The 25,215-nt window shown below is 39.2% G+C and overlaps 1 protein-coding gene across 1 annotated transcript in view; it reads right to left on the reverse strand.

Moving 5' to 3' along the window:
• Nucleotides 1–18,175, reverse strand: part of ZNF236 (zinc finger protein 236) — a 72,441-nt gene extending 54,266 nt beyond the window's left edge. The window contains exons 1-3 of the mRNA XM_065667867.1: nt 18,108–18,175; nt 5,444–5,586; nt 4,025–4,189 (exon numbers count right to left, since the gene is read on the reverse strand). Of these exons, the coding sequence (XP_065523939.1) occupies nt 4,025–4,189; nt 5,444–5,586; nt 18,108–18,168 (369 nt within the window). The 5' untranslated portion in view covers nt 18,169–18,175. The remainder of the gene's footprint in view (nt 1–4,024; nt 4,190–5,443; nt 5,587–18,107) is intronic.
• Nucleotides 18,176–25,215: the final 7,040 nt, after the last annotated feature.

Genomic DNA, 25,215 nt, shown 5'->3' on the forward strand with positions numbered 1-25,215 from the left:
ACAAGTAGTTCACTACCATAATCACTATTCCCTATTTCCTTAGAAGGCTAGTTCAAGATACAGCAAATTATCTCAATGCCATTACACTATGGCCGACAAACGTTTGTAAAAAATACTACTTCCTAACCCAAACTAGCTTAACTGTAGATTCAGGCATTTTACACTTTCCTAGTTAAATTATACAGATTGTCACTTTTTAACAGTAATCCCACCACAGTTACTACTGAGTTTTCTTGAACTACCTTCACAGAAAAGATGACAGAAATAAATAGGGACACATAATGTTTTTGACAGATATCTCTTCAACCCATTAATTTTACAGCAGTGTTAAACATATCACTTTCCAGTTACATTAGTATTCCATGCCATTTAGAATGGAAGCTATACTCTAAAATGTTTGATGCAAAAGCATTTCCATTCCTCTGAAAATCAGAGGAAGAATCAAAGTCAAATACTGTTTCAATGAAAACAAAGCTCTGCAATTATTTTACTTCACTTTGCTTTTCAAAACCATTAGTTTTATTTCTCAGTGTATCTTTACTTTACAAAACCTAAACAGAAAGTTAAGATTAAATGTCTAAAAATATTCACCATCTCTTTGGCAATGCATTTGTTACATGCTCCTTACTGGTGTGTGTAAGTTACTTCAGACACCTTTCGTTTCTGTTCATTTTTCAGTAATTGTGATTATCACTGCAAATTTTTTATCCTCCTCCCATTTTTTTCCTTCTTGATGAGAGGAAAAAGAATGCCAAAGTGTTCATTTAAATAAAGATATTGACAAGAATATCTTAATCAAGAGGACCAAAGGTATGTGGTACTATTGTTAAAATGCTTTGACAATGATTTTGTTCCGTAAGTCTGAAAGAAACAAAAATTCTGCAGTATCGCCAGACAAAACATCTGAGGTACTCCAATGAAATGAAACACTACCCCAAAAATTGCTTGCTTGATCTAACCTAGAGATCATTATTACTGGACTCGTTACAGTGTGGGACTACAAATAAATATTACTTTCTTTTCAGGGGTCTATATTTAAATCTGAATAAGAATACTTCTCATTGAAAAATATTGTTCTTGTACAACAAATCTGGTTTATGACAATCTTTTCGTGCAAGTGGTGAAAAAGTATCAACACATACTATACCAAGCTCATGGACAACAAAACTGAGAGTTTGTCAATTGCTTCTCAGCATTTTTCAGACACACGTATCTATGACATTAAGTTGCTACTCCATTCTACTAAGCTACTTCCACAAAGGAAGAATAGCTCAAGAAGTATTTCAGACAACGGAAGTCTATGTATTTTTATTTGTTACTGTGGAATTTGCTGTGGGAAAGCAGAGTCATAATAAAACAGAAAAACTGCACCAAAACACAGCAATGTATCAAGCACAATAGCTGCTCTCTAGAATAGGCAGCATCAAATTTGTTTTTTTGGCCTCAAGCAAGCAAACAAAATATCCACCGCCACACACAGAACAAGTAACTGCACACTGTTAACCTCACTATAGTTAAACCCACATTCCAACATTAAACAAAATGGGCTGATATATTGTTGTATAATACTTAAAATTCCCAAACTCAGAAATACTAATTCTGCTGTATTAACTATTTTTATCCTATTAAATGCAGTATCTAAAAGAACACTTTGGAACTCACTATCTTCAGCTGTTTAGTATCAATGACTCCTACCATCTGCAAAAAATTTTAATTTGCACTTTAAGACCATTGCTCCTGAATTATAAGACAGCAGAAATCATACACAGTGAACATTCTTAAAAAAAAACAAACAACAAAACAAAAAGCCCCCCCAACAGGATTTTATAGTAATGGAATTTTCACTTTATATCAACCAAATGCCAGTTTTATCTTTTTCAACAAGTCAAGGTTTTCCCAAAGCCCAAGAAAACCTCATGCTCATGGAGAAAGAAGACTTATTAGCAGTTTCAATGCAATCAATTAATTTTTTTTTCTATTTTATTTAGCATTCCTGCCTCGCTAGGCCAAAAAGCAGCAGTGGATATCACTGTCTGTTTTCATGGAGGAAATGGACAAAAATCAAGAATCATCTACAAGGCTGGGCATATTTAAACAAGGTATGGTTTTCATGACTTCTTAAAGTGAGGAGTTTCAAATGTGGTATTTTTTTGTTACAACAGTTTATCCCTTTTCCTGTTACAGCAGTTTATCACAAATTACCAAAGAACATGAGGAGAAAAGTCTTTTGCAAGCTTGATTTCAATAGCCCAGAAAAATTCCTTCTAGAACCTCTCACAGAAGTAAGCAATCACAAAAACCTGCATTTCAACAGACAGGCATACTTTTCCAAATCTACCTGGATAGCTCTAAGAAGCCAATACACCTAGTTTATTGTTATTGCCCTTCTGCAATCATCTGTACATAAACCTGGCTGATGCAGCACAAAACAAGTCTAAAGTTATCCAAACATCAGTTTTGTGCAGCGATCTCCTCAACCACTATATATGTTCCCCAAATGAGTATGTATCTTTACTGTATTTTCAGATTTTTATCCTTCTAACAGCAAAAGTAAGAACAGTGAACAGGAGGGAGAATGTACTCCATAGATAACTAACTACTTATCCTGCACATTATAAAAAAAAAAAAATCCTGAATGACAGCAACTGCTGTTGTCAAGATACTCTCCTTCAAGTTCAAATTCCAGTTCTCCCTGTGCCTACGTATGGGAAAAGTCATCCCTGCAGTCCACTGTGAATTGCGACATTCATCTCTAGTTTATCACAGAAATACAGGGCATTATAAGAACAGGTTCATTAGCAGTTGAAAGTGTTCATATTTTTATAAATTACATTTTAAAGCTGCAGACTCAATTTTGCACTGGAATGCAGCATATAACCTATCCTTGACATTGGCACTGAGTATCAAAATCATACCTGCTAAAGTGGGTGAAAAAACCCCACTTGGTCATAGAAATGTATACTAAAAACTCACTCTTAGGTATCCTTCTTGATGCTCAGCTTCCTTATTATCATGTTTTTAGCAACTCATAAATCAAGTTTCCTGAATAAACACCCATTGAGCTATGTATCATTATAAATAAATTAAAATGCAACAAAACTGCACTCTAGTCCTCCCCTCATCTCATCTCGGTTGTTATTATGTGATAGAAGGTAAACTGGTAGCAAGACTAAAGGAATATATTCTCTATAAATGGCACTTCCTGCCTGGTTCAGGGAAAAATACAAGCAGGCCTACCATCCCAAACCTAATGGTCAAAACTGCTGCAAACTGTCTGCAGTTGGTATGGAGAAACATAAAATTGTTATGATTAAAGTCTGGCAATGAAAGCATATACTGAACTTGGCTCCAGTTCACCAATGCAAAGTGCAATTTTAAGAAAGCTTTCACAGGAGGAAGAGGTAATTACCTGATTGAAAGCTTGGTATTTTTTGCGGTACAATCAACTCTGGCAACTACAGTAATGCGGTAATGAATATAAAGTGTGCAAAATACTAGTATGCATTAACGGCTAAGAATTTAACCAATGCCTTGTAAAAACTGAAAATGAATCGTGAGAGGGAAAGGAACAAGAAGTCTTCTCAAGCAAAACAACCACTCAAAAAAAGGGGTGGGAGTTCTAGATGAGAGAACCAGCTTCATGATGCAAGAAATAGATCGTGAGAGTGTCTCACTATGAAATCTGCCATTAAAAATAATTACCTGGACTATTACACGCAGTACATCATGTCACAGCAATTGCTTTTAAAGTATCTGTAATTAATTAGTTAACGGTCATGTGTGATACATCTATCACATGTGCACAGAATCTCTTTCTTAGTAAAAACTGGATGGGAACACCTGCTTATATTCAGTATGTTAATTTCTGCTACTATTATTAAAACAGACTTCCCACTAAGTTTTTATTTTTTCTAAATAAGTCCATTTATTCAGTCCTCCAATCTAAAGCATAATGGTTGTACTTCATCCTTTACCTATATGACATGTCTTTTCAAAATTTAAATTATGAGCTTTAATGAATTACCTCTTCTTTCTCATGCAGCATTATATGAGCTTTCAGACTGGCTACTCTGGAGAATTTCTTGTTGCATACAGGACACGTAGGATCTTCACCATTGTGAGTACATTTATGAAGTGTCAAGTTGAATTCAACATTAAATGACATTGGACATTGGTCACATCGGTGAGGCTGTTAAAACCACAAAAATAAAGAAAAAAATTAATATTCCCGTAAGTTACATATACCCTAGCTGACACATAAAACCACAGAAATCAAAATGTTTAAAATAAGAGCAAAATCAAGTGTCCACATATGATTATGATCTCTAATAATACCAAAATTAGTTTATCTTTGCATCTCTACAGGAAATGCAAACACAGCATTCCAAGAGCATGTGGGGAAAGAAGGCAGGGGTATTAAAGAAAGCAGAGACTCAAAACTGAGACTGTCTGAGAAGACTGCAGTTAGCAGGAGAGAAGAATGAGCAAGAGACAGAACCAAATTTTCCTATTTTAACTGAGATCATGAACTCTTCTTAAGCAAAATTAATAATCAAACCAGCAAACAGCTTAGTTTATGCTAGGATTGATTGCTCTTCAGTTGCTATCTGCACAGTTTTCATTCTTTAAGAGCTCCTTTGCTTTTAGATATGAAGGCTCTTAGACAAGTATGCAATAGCATGGTTTTAACAATACCGACTTCCATTGTTCATGTATCAACTTTACAACACTGAAACTTGTGTAACGAATTCTTTCTATACATAAACTATCATCTCAAAGTCCTACACCTAGGAAAAATTAATCTGTATCTACAGCTACCTCAAACAGCAATAAAATAATTTTTTCTTCACATGTAGTTATAGCTTTGTGAAATAGAAAGCAAAGAACAGAAATTAAATGCTTCTGATTACAGATGAAACCTGTGGCAAAAAGCTTAATTTACAAAGTCAGTCTAGTCTTTCCCAAATTTGATTTTTAAGCAACTAAATTGATGACATTAATCTACCAATTCATACACCCTAGATTAGGTTGCTTGACATAACTGAGAACATCTGTAAGAGACTAACAGGGTCCACAGCTAACCAACATAAGCATTATTTTCTTTCTATTGCTAATGTGTAGCATCAGTTTGCAAATTCAATAAAACTCATACATTTTCCCATCTACCTGAATATTTTATAAATCAAAGAAAACTGCTATAATTAAAAATTACTGAACAGGAAACAACAGTGTAACTAAATGGTATCAAAGTAAGGTCCTGTCTCAAAGGAAACATGAAGAAGAAACTTCATAAAATGTAAAACTCTGAGGTCCCCAAGTAATAATTACTAGTGATCGTGATTAAAAACAACTGAAAATAACGTCTTGTGTTAGCTTTACTTGTCAGTATACAAGAACACCAATATACACTATTTTCTAAGTTAGTATCTACTAAAGTTCATACCTTGTCATTTTGCTCATGATCCCTCATATGGCGCTGGAACTGGGTCTCTTTTTGAAAAGACAACAAACAAATCTCACACTTACGGAAGTTTGATACTTGGTAGGGAAAATTACTGTTCTCTGTATTCGGTGTCAGAGCATCATCTACAAAACAATCATCAAAGCATTTGGATTAACTCACATTTCATTTACTTATAATTTACTGCAAAAAAACAGAATTCCTTGAAGCAGAAACTATTCAAACTCCTGTAAGATTCTGACGTATACAAGATTCTAACTTCACAGGACCTTGAAAATCTCAAATATAAACAATACTGCTTCCATTGACACAGAATCAACAGAATATACCCATCCCTCTGTCAGTCACTAAGAAGATAAATAATCACCTTTTCCTAGTAATTTGAAAGTAATTCTTGTGCTTCATAAACACCCATCAAGTGTTTACGCAACAAAATAAAGTGTTGCCAAATACACTAGGTATGAATAAGATACTGTCAGGGGTTTTCTGCCCTCTCCTGCTCCTTTCTCTCTTTTTCTTAAAGAAAAATATTGGCATTTTTTCTTTCTTCTGCTTCTGGCAATGTAAAACTTTATAAGTTGACTTTACAGTTGTAAAACCAACACCCATGTTTCAAACACCTGAGATGCAATAAACTGCAAGTCAAAACTGCATAAAAACGAATTCAGTGAGAAAAAGTTTTTTTTAATAGACCCAGTCTAAGCGCATATAATTTTCTAGCTTTGAACTCCTACGGTATCACACAACTTCTGATATACCAGTTGCAAGCTTCTGTATCTTCTTGCTCAAATGGCTGAACTCAGTCCTATAAATATTTAGGATATTAGGAAAACATTAATAAAAATCAGTTAAACAGATTTTACACTTGGAGAAGATACTGTATTACTACGGAATGAATGTTCCTTTAAGACAAACCTTAAGAAAAGCAGTTGGCAGGAGGGGTTAAAATAGGTAAAATCATTCAAAGCAATATCAACAGAATGAAAACAAAAAATGATTGCCTTGTGCTTCACACTAAAGACACTAAAGAGAAAATACACAGCATTCAAACACTGCCACAACTCAACAAGTGCATCAACAGAATGCAAAAGGATTCAAAAAAAGGGAAGGCTGATTTTAATATCTAGAAATCTGGTTTCTAGATAGGCCTGATGTTTCCCTTTAATAAAGCCAGTACTCCTCAGCATGTATGTAAGAACTAGATATAGGAAGTAACACCACAACTAGAAGTTCACAGCATCCTGTTTACATTTCCTCAAGGGAAACCAAAGATTATGATTCATATAGTATCTCTGTTCAGTACTGCACCTACCTCAAAGGTCTGTTTCATTCAATACACCATTTACAAGAAAAAAAAAAAAAAAAGTCAGTATGTTGCGTCCTGACCACAACTTCTGCTTTGCAAAGTGTAGTTATACATCTTTCTGTTAGATCAAAATACTCTGCATAAATATCATAGATCTTTAATATGTATAAACTGAACCTACTCTATCCTTTAGGATGCATTACAGGACTCTCAGTTGTAAATTGACAATATATGCAGACACTAACATCACATCCCTGAAATGGTCACATCTCTTCAAAAGCTGAGAAGCACAGCTTTAATTACAAGACACTGTTCTTTAAGCATCCTTATGACAAATATACCCAAATAAAGGGTGTAAAATCAGTTTCTGTAAATACTGCCATGACAAGAGAAACGAAAGAAAAATTCACCCCAGTACTCAGGCTATATGAAAATGTACCGCAAGCAGCTTTCCTATCCCCTAGTAAAAGGAGTAAATTGTTCAACCCCATGAAGGCCTGACCTCTCACTTTAAATTGACAACTGAAGAATGATCCAATCCATGACTTTAGAATGGTCTTTAAGCCTTCTCCATGCACCAAAGAGATTATCATCTTTAAATCTTCACTCTCAAGATAAAAGCCACCAGAAAATAAAACAAAAACTAAGCAACTGAATAGCAGAAGAGTAACTTTGAAATAATCGAAGGTGCTAACTTTTCTACAAATGGAGACAGAAAAAGCCACATGCTTACTAGTGTCTGAATAATATTATCAAATTATTTGCTTTTTAGTTCAATAATATTTCTATATATATGATTTTTATTAAAATGTGTATCATATCTGCATCAACTGCAATACTAATTAATCTACAGGCTATGATTTTTCTTCTGCAATTCAAAAAGGAGTTTAAATTGCCAATATGTTAATGAAAAAGCAAACATTCCTGTGACGTTAAAAAGAATTTGTTGACTCTAAGTGTATGAAATCATACCGCCTGATGCAGAGATATGCAGCAAGAAGGTATTTTAGTTTTTCTTTAAATAGAAGGAAATCATCACCACTAAAATAAACAGAAAGGGGTAACAAAAGCATAATCTTAAAATATCTCATAGGAAAGAACAGAAAAATTAGCCTAAACTTTGAGCAATGAGGAGCTGAGCACATCACATCCCATACTGAAGTGTCAGGAGTTTCCCAAGACTAGCTCATATGTGATCATAATCCCTGAGCTGCAAGACTTTCCGCCTCCCTGAAGGCCTCTAAAGAAGGCACACACTCAGAAAATTCATTGCTTACATCTGTAACATCTTAAGCATTATTCTTTCAAAGAAAAGTCTTTGTAACTATCTCCAAAGCCAAAACTTATGCTTTTTGGTCCTATCTTTTGTACTGTTTAAGAGTGAAAGATAGATGTGTGGGAGTTGCAAACAGACCCTAGAATCAGCAACTGGACTCTTAAGGTCCAGCTTGACCTCAGTTTAGGTTAATTCCAGAAATCTTCAAAAACTCAAGTATTGAAAGATCAGGCTGAAGACTGTTCCAAGTAGTTATAGCCAGTATGAATAGAAAACCACATCCATTTTAGATTTTTAACAGTTCTGAAAGTTCAATTGTTTCATTCAGAGAGTAGGATTGAGATCTAATGCAGATTAAAATAAAACACAAATTAATTAACTCATTAACACTGTGTCTGAAATAGCTTAAGGGAAAGATGAGACTATAATCTTTTTTCACTTGCATTCTCACTAAAATACTCTGATCCTCTATTACCAGCCAAATACTGGGTATTTATGTGAGTTGCACAGCTCCTTTTTATTAGAAAGATGCAGGAAGTGACTTACTATTTTATTCTTCTAGTAACAAGGAAAGTATTCAGAATAATATCCCTACTGAAATCAAGCAACTGGATACCAGCAAGGACTAAACTGTTACCTTGTGTTTGGAATTGGGAGGACAGAAAAATCAGGAAAGACATTGTCAATTAAAAAAGTAGAAAGTGAGCCGTATTTTGACTTCAAATAGGTGTCACAAACTCATGAAGCTTGCCCTGCGTCATCTTCATTTTAATGTACAAATGAAATATCCGTTTGACAAAGCTTTTTATTAGAAGACTTAATAACCAGATGAAGATATTATTTACACTGATATTTCTATATCATAACAAATCAAGGTAATAACGTGCATTACCCTATTTCAGGGAAATCAGCAATACAATACAGTTGTACAATCATCTTTTATCACAGAAAAAATGCTTTTAGATGCATTGGCTTGGATTATGAAACAAGCCAAGCACTGCAAAATGCTGAACCTATCTTAAAGACCAATATTTGTAAATCCCCAAAAGCATGCAGATGATGCCAGCTCAAAAGGCTGGCAGTGGGCTATGGATCATGCACTTTTAAATGCACTGAAAAATTTGTTAATTAAAAAATCAACTCTAAACATTCCTTGTGTACCTAAAGGAAACAAAATAAAAATACAGACATATGTGACATTGCTTTCAATGGTCACAATTCATCATTTATCAGACTAGCAACCCTACCATAAATAGCTAACATGGTGCCTATACTCTCACAAAAATATAAATACTAGGTACACAGATTAAGCAATCTATTGTCAGATACACGCTGGCCAGATGAAAACACAAGTTTACTGTCATTTACTGTTAATAAACTAACAGAATGCCATGCAAGTCAACAACAGAAAATTGGAAGTTTAAGGTTTTAGTAAGAGAATACATTAAATGATTAATAGATAAAATGTTAACAAAAACACTTGGAAAAACTGGCATGATCTTATTAGAGAAAAGCTACTTACTGACATCCATAAACAAACATACACACAGAAAACACAAAATTAATATCAGAGTAACTGATACAAGTCCCCTGAAATACAAGTGATTCTTTCAGGTCTGCACATTAAAACAAATTATAAACCTCACTAAACAGCTGCAAAGTTTAAAACACTGCCATTTATTAACTCCACGAAAACAGTGCAAGTCCTTTTTTTAATGTTATTTTTGTTTATGTTGCAACCAGCCATGTGTGGCTAGTTGCAACATAAATCAACCCTATTCTATCACAGTTTGAGAGAGATGGCCCAGTATCAATACAATCAAACTAAACAGGGAGCACTTAGCTCAATATGCACCATCAAACATACATTTTGTCCGTATTTTTAGAGTTTGTCCAAAGTGCCTAAAAATACCAGAATCAGATTTGCAAAGTACCTATCAGTGATAATAAACTTTCAGTTTAAAGGTGGACTTCTTTAAATATTCTTATTGTTACAACCTTCAATGTCTTTTCAAATTAATTGTCCCTCACAGAGCAGCAGCAATCGAGCTTCAGGTCAACTCAGCTACAGATTTCTGTGATAGAACCTCCATTAAAACTTGACCTCAGGCCTTCAGCCAGCAAGCAGGTGCTCTCTGCTATAAGCCACTGATGACAACTCAATGTGGAAGGAGGAAGAGAAAATTAGAGCACTCCCAAACCATTCCTTCCTTACGTAAGCAGCATTATGCCTCACAGCAGCCTGCAGTCCTCTGTGCAAGGCACAGACAGACTCATCCAGCTGTAAATGCAGGACAGCCTTATCAGATCTCTAATAGCCTACTCGCATTGCAGGGCACTGCAAATACAACAGTCAAGCTTGCAGAATTCATGGATGAAAACTTGTCAATGAACTTAAAAGGCAGCTGTCAAGTCTAGAGATGAAAGGGTCTGACCCTATCAAAACCTATTTACTAATGTATGAGCGGAAAGAAAGCGGTAGGACATAGAATAATAGAATAGTTCGGGTTGGAAAGGACCTTAAGATCACCTAGTTCCAACCCCCCTGCCATGGGCATGGACATCTCACACTAAACCATGTCAACCAAGGCTCTGTCCAGCCTGGCCTTAGACACCACTAGTGATGGAGCATTCACAGCTTCCCTGGGCAACCTCACCACCTTCACAGTAAAGAACTTCTTCCTTATATCCAACCTAAACTTCCCCTGTTTAAGTTTGAACCCGTTACCCCTTCTCCTATGACTACAGTCCCTAATGAAGAGTCCATCCCCAGCACCCTTGTAGGACCCCTTCAGATATTGGAAGGCTGCTATGAGGTCTCCATGCCTATCTTCAGCCTATCTTCATACAGGAGGTGCTCCAGTCCCCTGATCATCCTCGTGGCCCTCCTCCTCTGGACTTGTTCCAACAGTTCCATGTCCTTTTTATGTTGAGAACACCAGAACTGTACACAATGAGAACAAAACAGGGATAGCAATATTGATGTTTCCTCATACTACACTTGAAGTCATAGAACACAAATGATAAAAAATCATTAAAACATTTTTTTAGCTCTGCAATCATAAAAGCATCAGCTTAGTTTAAACCTAGGTCATCACACTTAAGAACAGCTAACAGTCATTCCTCATGACTTCTAATGGGAAGGGCAGGGTACTCCACTTTCAGTCCACGTATCAGGCAAAAAAAAAAAAAAACCAAAAACCAGAAAACAATCAAGATTTGCTCATGTAACACAAGGTAGTTTCATTACATTTTGGTCAATACTCAGTCTGGAATTAACAGCAGTACCAGTCCATTTAGCTTCAAGGAACACACTGATGAAATGGACATCCAGGTGCCAATTGCTCAGCATTTGCCAACACAAAGCAGCTGCACTCTTTTCAGGACCACAGAAGAGTCCAGAAACTGCATAGCCACCCTGATGCACTGTGGGCAGCAGAGAAGCTTGACATGACACAGAATTAATGGCTAATTAGATGCTAAGCAGATGTACTGGGTCTGGCTCAGATAAAGTTAACCTGCTTCATAGCAGCCCATATTGGTGCTGTGTTAAACTGTGTTAACCAATGCTGATGATACATCAGTGTTTTAGCTGCTGCTGAACAGTGCTTGTACAGTGTGAAGGCCGCCTCTGTTTCTCACTCTGCCACCACAATAAGTTGGCTGAGAGTGGGAGAGAGGTTGGAGGGGACAGCTGACGAGTTAACCACAGGGATAATCCATGCCATGCAACATCATGCTGTGCAATACAAACTTCGGAGTTAGTCTTTGCTCAGAGACTGACTGCATCAGTCTGCTTGCAAGGGGTGATGAATGTTGCCTTTGCACCACTTGGTTGGGGCTGTGTTGGTTGTTTTTTTGTTTGGTTGAGTTTTTTTACCAACTCTCCTGCCCTATGGCAGGAAGAAGTGAGCAAGTAGCTGTAGAATGCTTAATTGCTGGCCAGGGTCAACCTACTACATAGATACACCATCCACATCATCCTGAACTATTACAGATAACTGAAAATTGGCATTTCCTTAACCAACTCTAATACAGCTTCATCTCACATTCAGGTAAATACTACTATATTTATTGGTAAATATCCTAAAACAGGAGTTACAGTTTTTTGACAGCTACATACGAATACACAAAGCTAGTGTTTTCCAGCTGTTTCTACGTTATTTGAATGTCTCATGCTTGAGACCTTGACCCTTACCTGCACCCAGCCACTACACCATTAACAGAAACTTCAGAATTACCTAATCAAACTGTTAGATGATCACAGAATGGTTTGGGTTAGAAGGGACCTTAAAGATCACATAGTTACAACCCCCCTGCCGTGTCTCCAGGAAAACCTTATAGCAGCCTTTCAATACCTAAAGAGGGCCTACCAGAAAGCTGGAGAGTAACTTTTTCACACTTTTTACAAGTGATAGGACAAGGGGGAATGGCTTTAAAATGATAGAGGGTAGATTTAGATTACGAAAAAAATTAATTCATTATAAGGGTGGTGAGGCACTGGAACAGGCTACCCAGATAAGTTTTGGCTGCCCCATTCCTTGAGGTGCTCAAGGCCAGGTTGGATGGGACTTTTGAGCAACCTGGTCTACCAGAAGATGTCCCTGCCTCTCCCCAAGAGTGAACGCAACCCAACTACAGCAGAAAAACTCAGAAGACAAAAGAGGCCTCAAACAGAAATTTAGTTATATTTGGAAACACAATGCATAGAAATGAGGTATGAAGGTATGAGCACAACTGCAATAGGGAATAAAATAACGATGATCTGCCACTGCAATTGGCAGAAGGCGGTAGAGAATGCGCAGAACAAGGGCTTAAGTTATCACACTTAAACCCAAGTTACTTAACTGCAGAGATTATCAGGGAAAAGGTGTAGACATATTTCCAGCATAGCAAGGAAATAATGTAGAATTAAAATACACCAGTGTAATCTAAATCTATCTTCTCAGTAAGACCCACCATACCCCTCATATATGAACTTTGATTTTTTTACTGCAGAACAGTGAGATGACCAAACAAAAGTATCACTGTTAAAGCCTAATGATTATCTTTTCTAAGCCAAAAGTTTAAGTAGTTGCTCCTCTGGTACATTTTAAAAAGGAATTACCCAAACCTATCATATTTAGAAGATTTAGCCTACATCATAGAAGTAGTACCACAACCACATTCTTGCCTGTACATCACTCACCTAATTCTGACCAGTCAGAGGTCACCACCTAAAATCCTAGTGCACAACTACATAATAATAATCTACATAATATAGATTCAGGGAAGACTTATCCAGGGAATTCAAGTTGCATTTTTCCTCAATAACATAAAATTTGAATGTAAAGCCTCAGAAGTGACTTCCCCTGATTCAATATGCCCACAACCTAAGTGATACTAGAGGGCTGAGAGCACACAAAATGCAGTCAGCTCTGCAGAGGCAGACTTAAAGCTACATCACCTTCTCTGTGTTTCTTACCTTTGTGTATTTAATATTTACCACTCTTCATATGTAAATTCCATTAAAATTCACACCCTCTGAAGGCACAAAATATTCAGTTTAAACTCCACTCATATTTCACTTTACTTTCAAAGAATTCATTGTCTGCTATTTGAAAGTGATCAGACAGATGTAAAAGTCAAAACTTATCATCAAAAGTCAAAAGCTTATTTTGTGTTGCTGCTATTCAGTGACATGAAGCACTGGTAGACATAGAAAGGACATTCTCTATAGGGAAAAAAAGACAGCCAAGGGTGCAGGAAAAGTCCTTCTTGCACATCTGAAATAACAACAGCAATAAAGAAGGACTGACTACCAACTCATGGTAACAAATACATATTCACTGGGACAGAATTAGCAGAAAGAAGCAGTGATGAAGTCTCAAGTTTTCACCTAAGCTTTCACAGGACCTACAGAAAACCCTTGTAGAGTAGCTCACAAGACCTATAGAAAACCCTTGTAGAGTAGCTCACAAGACCTACAGAAAACCCTTGTAGTGTAGCTAATAACTGTAAGCATCCAAATTACTCTGGATCTACAAGAAGTATGTCTTCAAACACTAATTCCATTAGCTATCTAACTGAACAGTAAAAGCCTGGTATTTGTTTCAATTCCAGCTTAACAGCAGCTCTTCATTACTAAATTCTAATTAAAGCAAAGCACTGAGTAAGATTTTCCAAAATAACATCCTCACAATATGAGGCCTACCGTATTCTTAAAAACTTATGTCAAAGCAAAATTATATATTGCACCTTCCAAAATGCTTGTGTTTCAAGGCTTTTTCAATTTTCAAGCACTTCTCCCAAGTTCCAAAAAGAATAAAAATTAGCATCTGCCACTATGCTAGTATCTTAAAAAAAAGGATACGAAGAATATTTTATGCAAAGTCAGTAAAACTAAAAGCAAAGGTAACAGTTTGAGGGATTATTACTAAGAAAGTATTGCTAAGATATCCAAGCTTAAATCATAGAAATAATTATATTTAGAAATAGGCATGATAAAACTTATAAAACACAATGAAACTTCCCTTTGTGTTTTCTTTGTGCTACCTGAGCTGCACAATAGCATTAGGAATCACTTTCTAGTGTCTAATAGAGACTCCTAAGGGAACACAGTACACAGAACTGCCTCTCAGCCAGTGGTTCTGAAATGAATGTTGGCAATGATACAGAAGAGACCACAGAAAATTCACATGGCCTAAAACTCTTGACAGTTCAAACACTGCAGTGTGGGTTACTTAGAATCACAGCAGTCACACTGGAAACCGGAGGCCACACACATGAATAATTCTTTTTTAAATTCCTTCTCATGTTAGAGGCTACGTCGTCAGAACCTAAATGCTATTAGCATGTTAACACCTATTAAATGTTAAAAGGTGCTTGTCCCTTTCCTTCTTCAAAAACATCTGCATAGAGGAGCAGTTTTTCTAATGCATTCTTGCTTCATATATACTCAAGTCTCATCCTGAAATTTTCAGAAAGGCAAGAGCCAAGGAACACCACATCTCTGTAAAAAGATCTGCTATGCAATCACTGCTAAGCAGCCAGAGCAAGAATCAAGGAGCAGCAAATAACAGAACAGTAGCCCTTTTAAGCTTATTAAGAATCATACTCTATGCTTCATCCCCCTCAAAGAGAATCACAGAATGGTTAAGGTTGGAAAGGACCTCCGGAAGTCATCTTGTCCAACCCCTGCACTCAAGGATGGCACCTAAAGCCAGTTTCGTAGGACTGCACACACATGGTGTTTGAATATCTCTATGGAAGGAGACTCCACATTTTGTGTAACCAACAGCAGTGCTCAGTCACCCTCACAGTAAGAAGTGCTTCCTCATGCTCAGACATAACCTCCTGTGCTTCAGTTTGTGCCTAACAGAGAGGTCGACAGTTCAATTAAGTTAAAAAAGAGGTAATTGCATGATGGTTTTGGGGAAACACTCCAATGCAGTGAAAACACTCTCTGAATAGCAGCCACTGAGGCCAAGATACTGTTTTAACTATTACTGCCTAGAGTTAATTTTTTTTTTTTTTATTTAACATAGTTAATTTTCCTAGAACAAAGAATATGCCCTAGTGTTTGACATGCAGGGTGGTTAAAGCAGTCTGAGGAGGCTGCACAACACATTACTTACACACCTTTATTTTCTTCCAAACAAAGCTGTATTATCATAAATATACAGACTGTACAATTACAGAGAGCAACACTTCTCTCCCATTAGTATACCAGGGTTGTAGGAATTCTGAGCACCACACTAAAAACAACAAAACCTAAAAATGTGCAATTTCCTGAGCAAGAGATATGAAATCTATTTTTGTAAAAAGCGATTTTCTAAATAAAATTCCTCCTGTTTAAAAGTGAAACTTACAGAATATAAAACCAGTTTTCAAAGCCTGTCAGCCTGCATGTGAATGGGATGAACAGCCAAATATCCTGAGAACACGAATCTCCCAGACTCAAGCTGTCCTGCTCAGCCAGAGCTTCTTAATTCATGACCTTCTTTTAGCCACATGTAAGTGTGGAAAAATACTAGATGCTTGCCAACAACGACTTGTCTGTTTTCTCAAACTGCTCAAATCTCATCAACCATAAGACTCCAGAACCTACAATATTTGCCTACACAGGGCATAGCTCTTGCAGTTGCAGACTGCTGTAGTCTCTGAATACCTGTGGTAGCCCAAACCCTGTAATTCTAAACTGTTGTCTGCAGTCAAACTACCTCTATGAAACAAGTTCATTAATAAATCACCAATTTATTTTTAAATAAATCAATAAGTGAAAAATACAATCTATGATCAAACTCAAACTAAGTCCTGTCAGCCAAACCTCTTACCATTGGAAGGATCTAAGGCCAACATTCAGCTACAAGCCAAAGGAATATAGCTGCTAGGCAGTTTTTCTGAGACAGCTTGACTCAGTTTTAATCTTTTTCTCAACCATACATCATGCTTTTATTCCAGGAGCTTACATGCATATGATACACATGTACCCTTGCAAGAGCTATTAAAGAATTTGGAAGACATTTTAGTTAAAATAAACTTTAAAAAAACACCACTCAGCTTCCAAAACTGGTGACAGTCAATGCTTTTTGGGTCCTTCTTTACGTATTCAGTGTTCCATAGCTGAGATCAATGGCTTCAACAAAAAAATAAAACATAACCAAAACCTGTGGCCCGTCTGGCTTTCCCTGCTGGAGACAATATTTTACCCAACTTCCCAATATTCATGTAATCATACAGCACCTTTTTTTTTTTTTGCCTGCCAGCAGATATCAAGTCTACAAAAAGTATTCCACAGAAGGATCACCTACACATTCCTCTTGAAGAGCCAGAGCTCATCTGTAAGCATTCAGAAAAACAGACATTCTAAATGTGTACAAAAAACATTCATTAGTTGACTTTTCACGACTGAAATAACGATAGCATTTGAATGGTTTATGAACTCCCTCCCCATTCTGTGTGGTAGCAAAAAAAAAAAAAAAACTAAAAAAAATCTACTGCTATGTGCTTCCACTGAAGTCACTGACGAGCATTCCATCTACCTGAAGCACAGTATGTTAGACGTTTGTGGGCTTTACTCAGATACTACTCACAGATCTCTGCTAACATCAGCAGCAACGAAATACACAAAAGAACCACGAAGATGCAAACTGCTGACAACAAAAAATAAAAAACACCCAAAACAAGCCCATCAAACAAATCATGCCCTCAAGTATTCTCATCAACGACACTGATATGCAGGCAGAAATTTGAAACTGGAGTGCGATACAGACCAACACGTTCGGGGAAGAAAAACAGTTCTTTTTTTATACATATACTCACAAAGAACATGACTACAAAAACGAGTTTTAAAGCCTAAAAATGAAAAAAAGCCCTCCTTCTTGAAAGCAAGAGAGATAGAAGAATTCCACTTTATTTTCACTGGTTTATCACCCTTTATTCGAAGCTCTCATTAATCTGGCCCGCGGGGAAAGGAAGCAGTGGGAAGGGAAGATGAGCAGCGGAAGGACTCGGAGCTTTCCCGTTCTGTTGTGCCTGCCGCTGGCCAGCCAGGGCTCTTGCTCCGGCCCTCCCCAGCTCCAGCCAGCCCAGCACCGGGACCCGCTCCCGCAGCCGTGAGGAAGGCAAGGCCGCTGACCTAGGCCGAGCAACCCTTCAGCGGCAGCGTCGCCGCCGCCCTACGGCGAGTCGAGTAGGACAACGAAGGCAGCGACCGCGCCGCCAGCAGCTCCCCCCGCGCCCTCTGCGGGAGAGAGGCCATTACAGATGCCGCCGCTGCCCGAGCAGGCTGCGGTCCAGCCGCGAGGCTGGGGCGGCCGAGCAGCCCCGGCGCCAGCGCGCCGTGTGGGGCGGCGGGAGCTGCCCGCTCGGTATCATTCCGCAGGGCCGGGCCCGGCCGCTTCCCCTTCCCTCCGCCCTCTCGCCTATACCCTCGCACAATAGACCCGGCCTTCCTCCCCCATATCCGGGGACTATATGCGGAGCCCGCGGAGGCTTCTCGCCTTCTCGCAGCGCCCGCGCGTTCACCACCGCCGCCCCCCGCCCCGGGCGCGTATCGCGCTAGCCCGGCCGCGCTGTTTTACCTGACTCGCTGCCGGCCTTGCTAGTCTCCCTGCTGGGTTTGGGAGGCCGCCCCCTCGGCATGGCTGCCCCCTCCCTCCTTCCCCCCACCCCCCTGGCCCTCCCCCCCTTTTTCAGCACACACACTTGGCAACGACGGAGGAAGCGGCGGTTGGTGAAGGGGGACGAACGGGGCGGGGACGACAGCGCGGACCCGGCCCCATCCACGGGCCGCCGGGGGCCCGGCGCTGTGGGGTCGCGCCCGGCGGGGGCCTGGCGCAGACGCACACGGGCTCACCGTGCCGGCGGGGGGCGTGTGGGGATGGGGGAGAAGAGCGAGCGGGAGGAGAACTCACGGGCGGACAAGAGCGGGCGGCGCAGGCGCACTGACCGCGCCTCCACGCCGCGGAATGGCGGGGGGGGGGGGAGCGCGGCGGCGCCTAGGAGGTCGTGGAGGGGTGGTAGGGAGAGTGGTGCGCATGCGCCGGTAGCGGGGGTTCGTGTAGCTGAGGCCGGCGATTGGCACGCTTGGGTGTGTTGGTGCATGCGCGGAGGTGCGGCAGTGAGGGGGTGTTGGGCTCCGGTAGGCCCCGTTGGGCCCTGATGGAGTGCGGCTGTGTGTGGCTTGGGCTGTGGGGTCTGTGGGCCTCTTCAGCGGGACGGATGGGGCTTCCCTTCCCCGGCACAGCAGCACGGGGGACGGCCCCGGCCAAAGCTGTGGCGGCTTCCCTGTGGGCGGTGGTTCGCTGGCTGTTTCTTTGCACGCTCAAGTTTGGTGTTAGCTTGAGAGGTGCGTAACGTGTGCACGGCGGGCACGGGGCTCGGCCTGTCCCCGGAAATGTGTTACCGGCCAGAACGAGTACCCCCCAGGGCCTGGTGGGGTTTTCTGCTTAAACACCGTTCGGTTTGCAGCTTGGCCTGAGCTCTGCTGCCTGAACTGGGTGCTGCATGAGGAGACCCTGGGGAAGGAAGGATCTTAAAATCTCACTGGATTATTTAACAGCAATTTTGGGGTATCGTAAGTCATAATACTTACTTCTGTTACCTGTAACGCGTGCAGTGGTGGTGTGTCCTCTGGAAGGTGGGCATGTGAAGATGGGGATGTTTTATCCATAGCTTTTTCCAGCTGTTCGTGGCTTTTGTTGCCTCCAAAGACACTGCTGTATGTTACTTTTAAATTCATAGGGCTTCAGCTTCTAAATTAGAGTTTTGTTACACCTCTTTCTTGATAAATAAAACTTTTCATATGAAAGTCTTGTTTTTGGTGGGTGATTTTTTTCATTATCTCAATAGTTTGACCTAGTCAAGATTCTAAAGCTTTCTGAGTTACATTCTTTCTGTACCTTTTAATTTTTTTTAATTAATTTTTAAATACCTTCTTTAAAAGGCTAGATTTCTGTGCAAAGGGAACTGCTATGAGAATACTGCTTACAGTGATAAGTCTACTTTTCATTTTTTGGCTGCTCACTTTTTCACCAAAGATTGATTAAAAACTCACTTCCCACTGGACCAGATTGCTGGTGCTCACGTTCTCACTGCTTTCCAGGATACTCCTTTTTTCCTCCCCCAATCCCATATGGCCAGCACCTGGCCAGCTTCTTCATTTCAAGCTATTATGTTTCAGTAGCCTGTACTAAAACACATTTAATATGATGTGGGTGTAGTTAAGCCAGTTGGATGACCCTGTCCTCGTTTGCTACATGTATTACTTTAATGTCCCTTTCTCTGCAAATAATATTAATCAGGTACTTCTGATCAGTGATTGAAAAATAGGGCAGTCTGGGCACTGATACCTGTAAACACTAATAGCAAAGCACTACCTAATAGTTTTCTCATCGTTGAATGTTTATTATTACTTTGTTAATTCATTTATTCTGTTGTAAATGTGTGGAGCTATTTCTGTCCTCGGTTGTAAGTTAAATGCCTTTCAGATACCCAATTAAATTACATCTAAAAACTTGCCTATAGCCCCCAAATTTAATCATATCAAAGAATGAAATCAGGTTTTTGGAATGCAAGGTTTCATTTCTTCCTGAAGGCTAAGGTTGGGTAAGCAATATTTAGATAATTTCTTGTCCTGTCTGCTAGTGGAGAGTGTACCGTATTTAAGTTTCTCTGCAGAAGTGCAGTGCTGGAGCATAAATACGGAAAGAACTGAAGTTGCTGTGACCTTTGCTTGGGGCTGCTGTGTGCTGACTACTCGCTCCAGCCCAGCTACAGGCAGGGAAAAGGCAAAGAACAGCAGTGGCCTCTGGTGGTTATGGACTAGTTTTGTGCTGAAAATTAACTTCCGCAGTGAACTGCAACCAAGTACATGAGAGAAGGTGACAGCTGTTCGTGCGATTTCAGTTAGACCCTAGGGAAAGGACTCAAAACCGAAGAACCTCAACCGAATAGGTGTCTAGAAGAACTTTGCAAAGCTTATTATTTCAACTACTTGTCCTGATTTTTGTTCTAACTTTGTAATCAGGATTATCTGTCTTTTTTGCTAAGGTGTTTGTTCTGCTTTAGGGTTAAGAACCTTGAATTGTGGGGTTTGTTTAGTTTTAAAAAGAACTGATGTAGACTTTATAGCAATGTAAGTAGGACTGTATGTGCAGACAACTTCTGTCTGTACTGACTGAAATTGTGCTTTATTTTTCAAGTCTAATGCAAAAGTCAACTTTAATTTCTGTTTTAGCTTTTCAAGGTTACTGTTTCCTGCATGTTGTTCAGTGTTTAGCAGCAGTACGCACAATCATGGTTAATTTTGTACTGCAAAAGTCTGTGCATCATCTGTTCCAAATTTAGTTTGTTGTTACCTATCAGTGTTCAAATGCTTCTGCATCGCTCTCATTCTGTACAACACTAGCTCTGCATAAAAGTAGGAAAGATACCAGGTTTTACTTTGGATCCTCAAGGAGCCTTTAGTCATGGGAGACAAATAACAGTTCATGAAGATTATAGGGAATAGATGTTGAAGAATGTATGAAAGTAACTTTTTATTAATAAGGAAGTCCAGTGGTAAATCATGTGCTTACAATACTGGCTTTAATTTTACAGCCATTTTCAGTCTGTTGAAACTTTAATCTCTGTAATTTTCTTTCTTTGCCTGTGCGATTGACTTAATATTTTCCACCTGCACTTTGCAACTCCTGGAGGAAAGGCAGCACACACAGAGCTAAAACTGTTCCTCTACTTGTTTGTGAATTTATTTCATACATTTGCAGAGATGCCAGTATTTCAAAATATTTTAAATATGTTGTATTTTGTACATGATAAAATGACCTTTACAGCCTTTTTCTAAAGTCTCTGGCATTGCTCTAGAGGTTCTATGCAGGAAAATTCTCAGTTTTGGGATGTGACATAGCATTTTAACCCAGTGCCTTCTCAGGTGAGAGCCTAGCAGGCCATTATTTATGCTCTGCTGCCCATGCAAAGGAAACATGGGTGTGTTCCCGAAATGGAATCTGTAAGGTAATACAGAGACTGCTAGATGGTTGGCCTTTAACTCTTTCTATTGTTAATTTTATCTGGTATTAGTAATTTCTAGGAAGAAAAGCAACTATGGTGTCAGCCCGTAAAATATGCAACATTAAAAGTTATTGTTGGGTTTTATCTACAGAAGAATAATATAGCATTATAGAGAGTCAGGTTAGCACAAGGTCCCAGAACAAATTGAATTCTAGGTTTTACTACCAACTAGTAGTATTAGATCTGCTACTAAATTTCAAACTAATTAAATCCAGTGAACCATTTCAGAAGAGCTGCTTACTAAGTAGGGTACTATTTACTGTTACAGTTGTCAGACCCTTAGTGTTGTAAGATGCTATTTTCAGTTACTTACGGCTTTGCCACACTTGAACTGTTCGGACTAAAATTCCCATGCCAGCTGTCTAACTTCAGTTTGGGTTTGCTTGATTTGAGCAGACTGTGTCTGTTTCAGCCTGGCTTTTTTCTTTTTAAAGGGGCATATAGAATTATTTGCTGCACTCACCAGTGAGACTAGTGATTGAAAATTTTGATGCTAGCATGAAATATAAGTCAATATGAGTCCATTACTTTCTCTCCAATAATGGTTCAAATTATCCTTTTTATATGTGTTTTAAATGTTTTAAGGAACTGGGTCATGTGACAGCTCTTTGTCCATGTTTTCCAAGCGGGGGGCAGGATAATGCCTTCCCTCAGTTAAAGCTGTAGGTGTGTCATACTTCAGGTTAGCAAATCCCTCCACAATTTGCTTAAAATTATGACATTTACCTAAATACAGCACCTTTTGAATTCTCATGTTTTAGCTTTTGCATGTCTGAGTGCTTGTGAACTAGAAAGAAAGGTGCTTCTAATGAACATAATTTTGTGTCGTGGTTTGACTTTAGGCAATGACATTTTAAGAAAAAACATCACAATTTTCTCAGCATGATGGAAATACTGATACACTGAAGTAGTTATGTGTTGAGCCAGAGGTGAGAGAAATAAAGGCCATCGCAATAGCTGAAGTACGCAGTATAGCCGGGCCTCTGTAGAAGGGTGTTTCAAATAGCTAGACCAGCACATTTGCCTATTGTAGACCCAAACCAGTAAATACACTTAGGACTGATTTACACCTGTTGCCAAACAGAAATAAGCCTTACCAGGAAGAGCAACTGCGTGCTTATAGGACATAACAGGAACCTGCAGTAATGTGGAAATGTCAATAAAAGCAGCAGTCATGTCTCATATTACTGTAAGAGCAAAAGCTAAAATAGATTTGGTGTATATTTAGCATGTAAGTAATTGTTAAAATTATACACTGGAGGAACTGCAGTATACATTTTGCATGAAAGATTTCACTAAAGGATTTCCAATGTTAACATATTAATTTCCAAGGAAATAAAAATATTTTCTGTTTTGCTGTGTTGTTCATTTATTAAAGAAAGAGTGCTTCCTACTCTTTATTTGCTTTTGTGTGGCTGAAGGACTTGGGTTTCCATCATGGTCAACTAAGTGCTCTACCAGTGGAAAATAGTATTTTGATGAAAAACTAATGTTTTGTAAAAATCTAATATCTAGACTTTTTACAAAAAAAAAAAAATGTTAATGAAGATTGAAAAGGTAAATTAATACACTGTTAGCCACATGAATAATATTCATAAAATTCTCAGTGGCAGCCATAAGGCTGCATGTACAGTTCAGTATTTAAAGAGAAGGTTTAGCATAGTGAGTTAGTATATTGTGATACTATAGTATATCAAGATAGTACAGCTGTGTTAAAGGTGAAATCAGCATATCTTGACACCAGGACCACTAATCCAATAAGAACAACACTGAGTCTTAACAGCTTCTTTTAATACATGCTGCTAAATTTAGATATCTCACATCTGTGTGACTTTCACCTGCTGCCACCTCAGCACTAACTCAGACTGATCTTCTGAAGGATAGAAATTGCATTTGTTATTGGTGTTGGAGTTCTAATTGGATTGCTATGGTTTCCTACAAAACCATGTTATCTAGGTTGGCTCTTACACTGGGATTTAAAGGCTCATTCCACATTGAAAACTGACCACAGACATCACAATTTTCTAGTGCAGCTTTCCTAAATGTGCAGTTATTACTATAACATTGATCAGTCTGAGGCTCTGTGGCTAGAGCTGTGTCTTTTCTATTGCATTTCGTTCTCCTATTTTCTTCTATTTATGTAATGTATACCCTGTGGTGCAGGTGCTCTACCAGCTGAACTTCGTGTGTTTTCTGTGCCATCTGAAATTGCAGCCTCTAATCTTTCTCTGTATGTTTTCTTTGTGTTTCCCTTCTTTGGGGTAATTACATGATCATTGTAGGTTTATGATCATACATTGTATAATTTTAGTCTATTTGTGGTTCAAATTTTGCTCTTTAGTCTCAAGTAATAGTATAGGAGTCTTCATAATCTACTATTTTCACTGATGCCTTACTGTGTACTTGGCACTTCATTTCCTGTTTGTATGCTGCCTAGTCTTGATATCTTATGATAGACTGAGGTTTATGTTTTATGTTGCCTTTTTATTCCCTTCTCCTTCTCCTTTTTCGTTTTCCCTTGTCTACAAGTTTTGGCATAATAATTTCTTCTGCTACACATGTATGACCCCAAACGGAAGATCTGTCCATCATGCTATTTTTCTTCATAGTACACTGTGAGCAGTCTTATGTGATACTGTAATTTGCTTGTCTTCTCTGTATTGTTTTTTGTGTTTTCTAATGTTGGGGTGGGTTCTTGACCAGGCTTTTTGCTGTGTTTCATAGAATCATAGAATAGTTTGGGTTGGAAAGGACATTAAGATCATCTAGTTCCAACCCACCTGCCATGGGCAGGGACATCTCACACTAAACCATACCACCCAGGGCTTTATCCAAACTGGCCTTGAACACTGCCAGGGATGGAGCACTCACAACCTCCCTGGGCAGCCCATTCCAGTGCCTCACCACCCTTACAGTAAAGAATTTCTTCCTTACATCCAGTCTAAACTTCCCCTGTTTAAGTTTGAACCCGTTACCGCTTGTCCTGTCATTACAGTCCCTAGTGAAGAGTCCCTCCCCAGCATCCTTATAGGCCCCCTTCAGGTACTGGAAGGCTGCTATGAGGTCTCCACGCAGCCTTCTCTTCTCCAGGCTCAACAGCCCCAACTTCCTCAGCCTATCTTCATATGGGAGGTGCTCCAGCCCCTGATCATCCTCATGGCCCTCCTCTGGACTTGTTCCAACAGTTCCATGTCCTTTTTATGTGGAGGACACCAGAACTGCACACAATACTCCAGGTGAGGTCTCACAAGAGCAGAGTAGAGGGGCAGGATCACCTCCTTCAACCTTCTGGTCGCGCTCCTTTTGAAGCAGCCCAGGATACGGTTGGCTTTTTGGGCTGCGAGCGCACACTGAAGCCGGCTCATGTTCATTTTCTCATCAACCAACACCCCCAAGTCCTTCTCCTCAGGGATGCTCTGAATCTCTTCTTTGCCCAACGTGTAGCTGTGCCTGGGATTGCTCCAACCCAGGTTTCTGTTCTTTTCCTATGTTACATGCAGAATTGTATCTGAGACTACTCTGTTGAGGAGTTGCTGTCCATATTGCGCTTTTCTGTATCTCTTCATAATGTTGACATGGAGCTTTTGCATATTTTTGTACAATCTTCTGAAGCTGCAT

The sequence above is a fragment of the Lathamus discolor genome, chromosome 2, assembly GCF_037157495.1.
Source record: "Lathamus discolor isolate bLatDis1 chromosome 2, bLatDis1.hap1, whole genome shotgun sequence".
Taxonomy (NCBI): domain Eukaryota; kingdom Metazoa; phylum Chordata; class Aves; order Psittaciformes; family Psittacidae; genus Lathamus; species Lathamus discolor.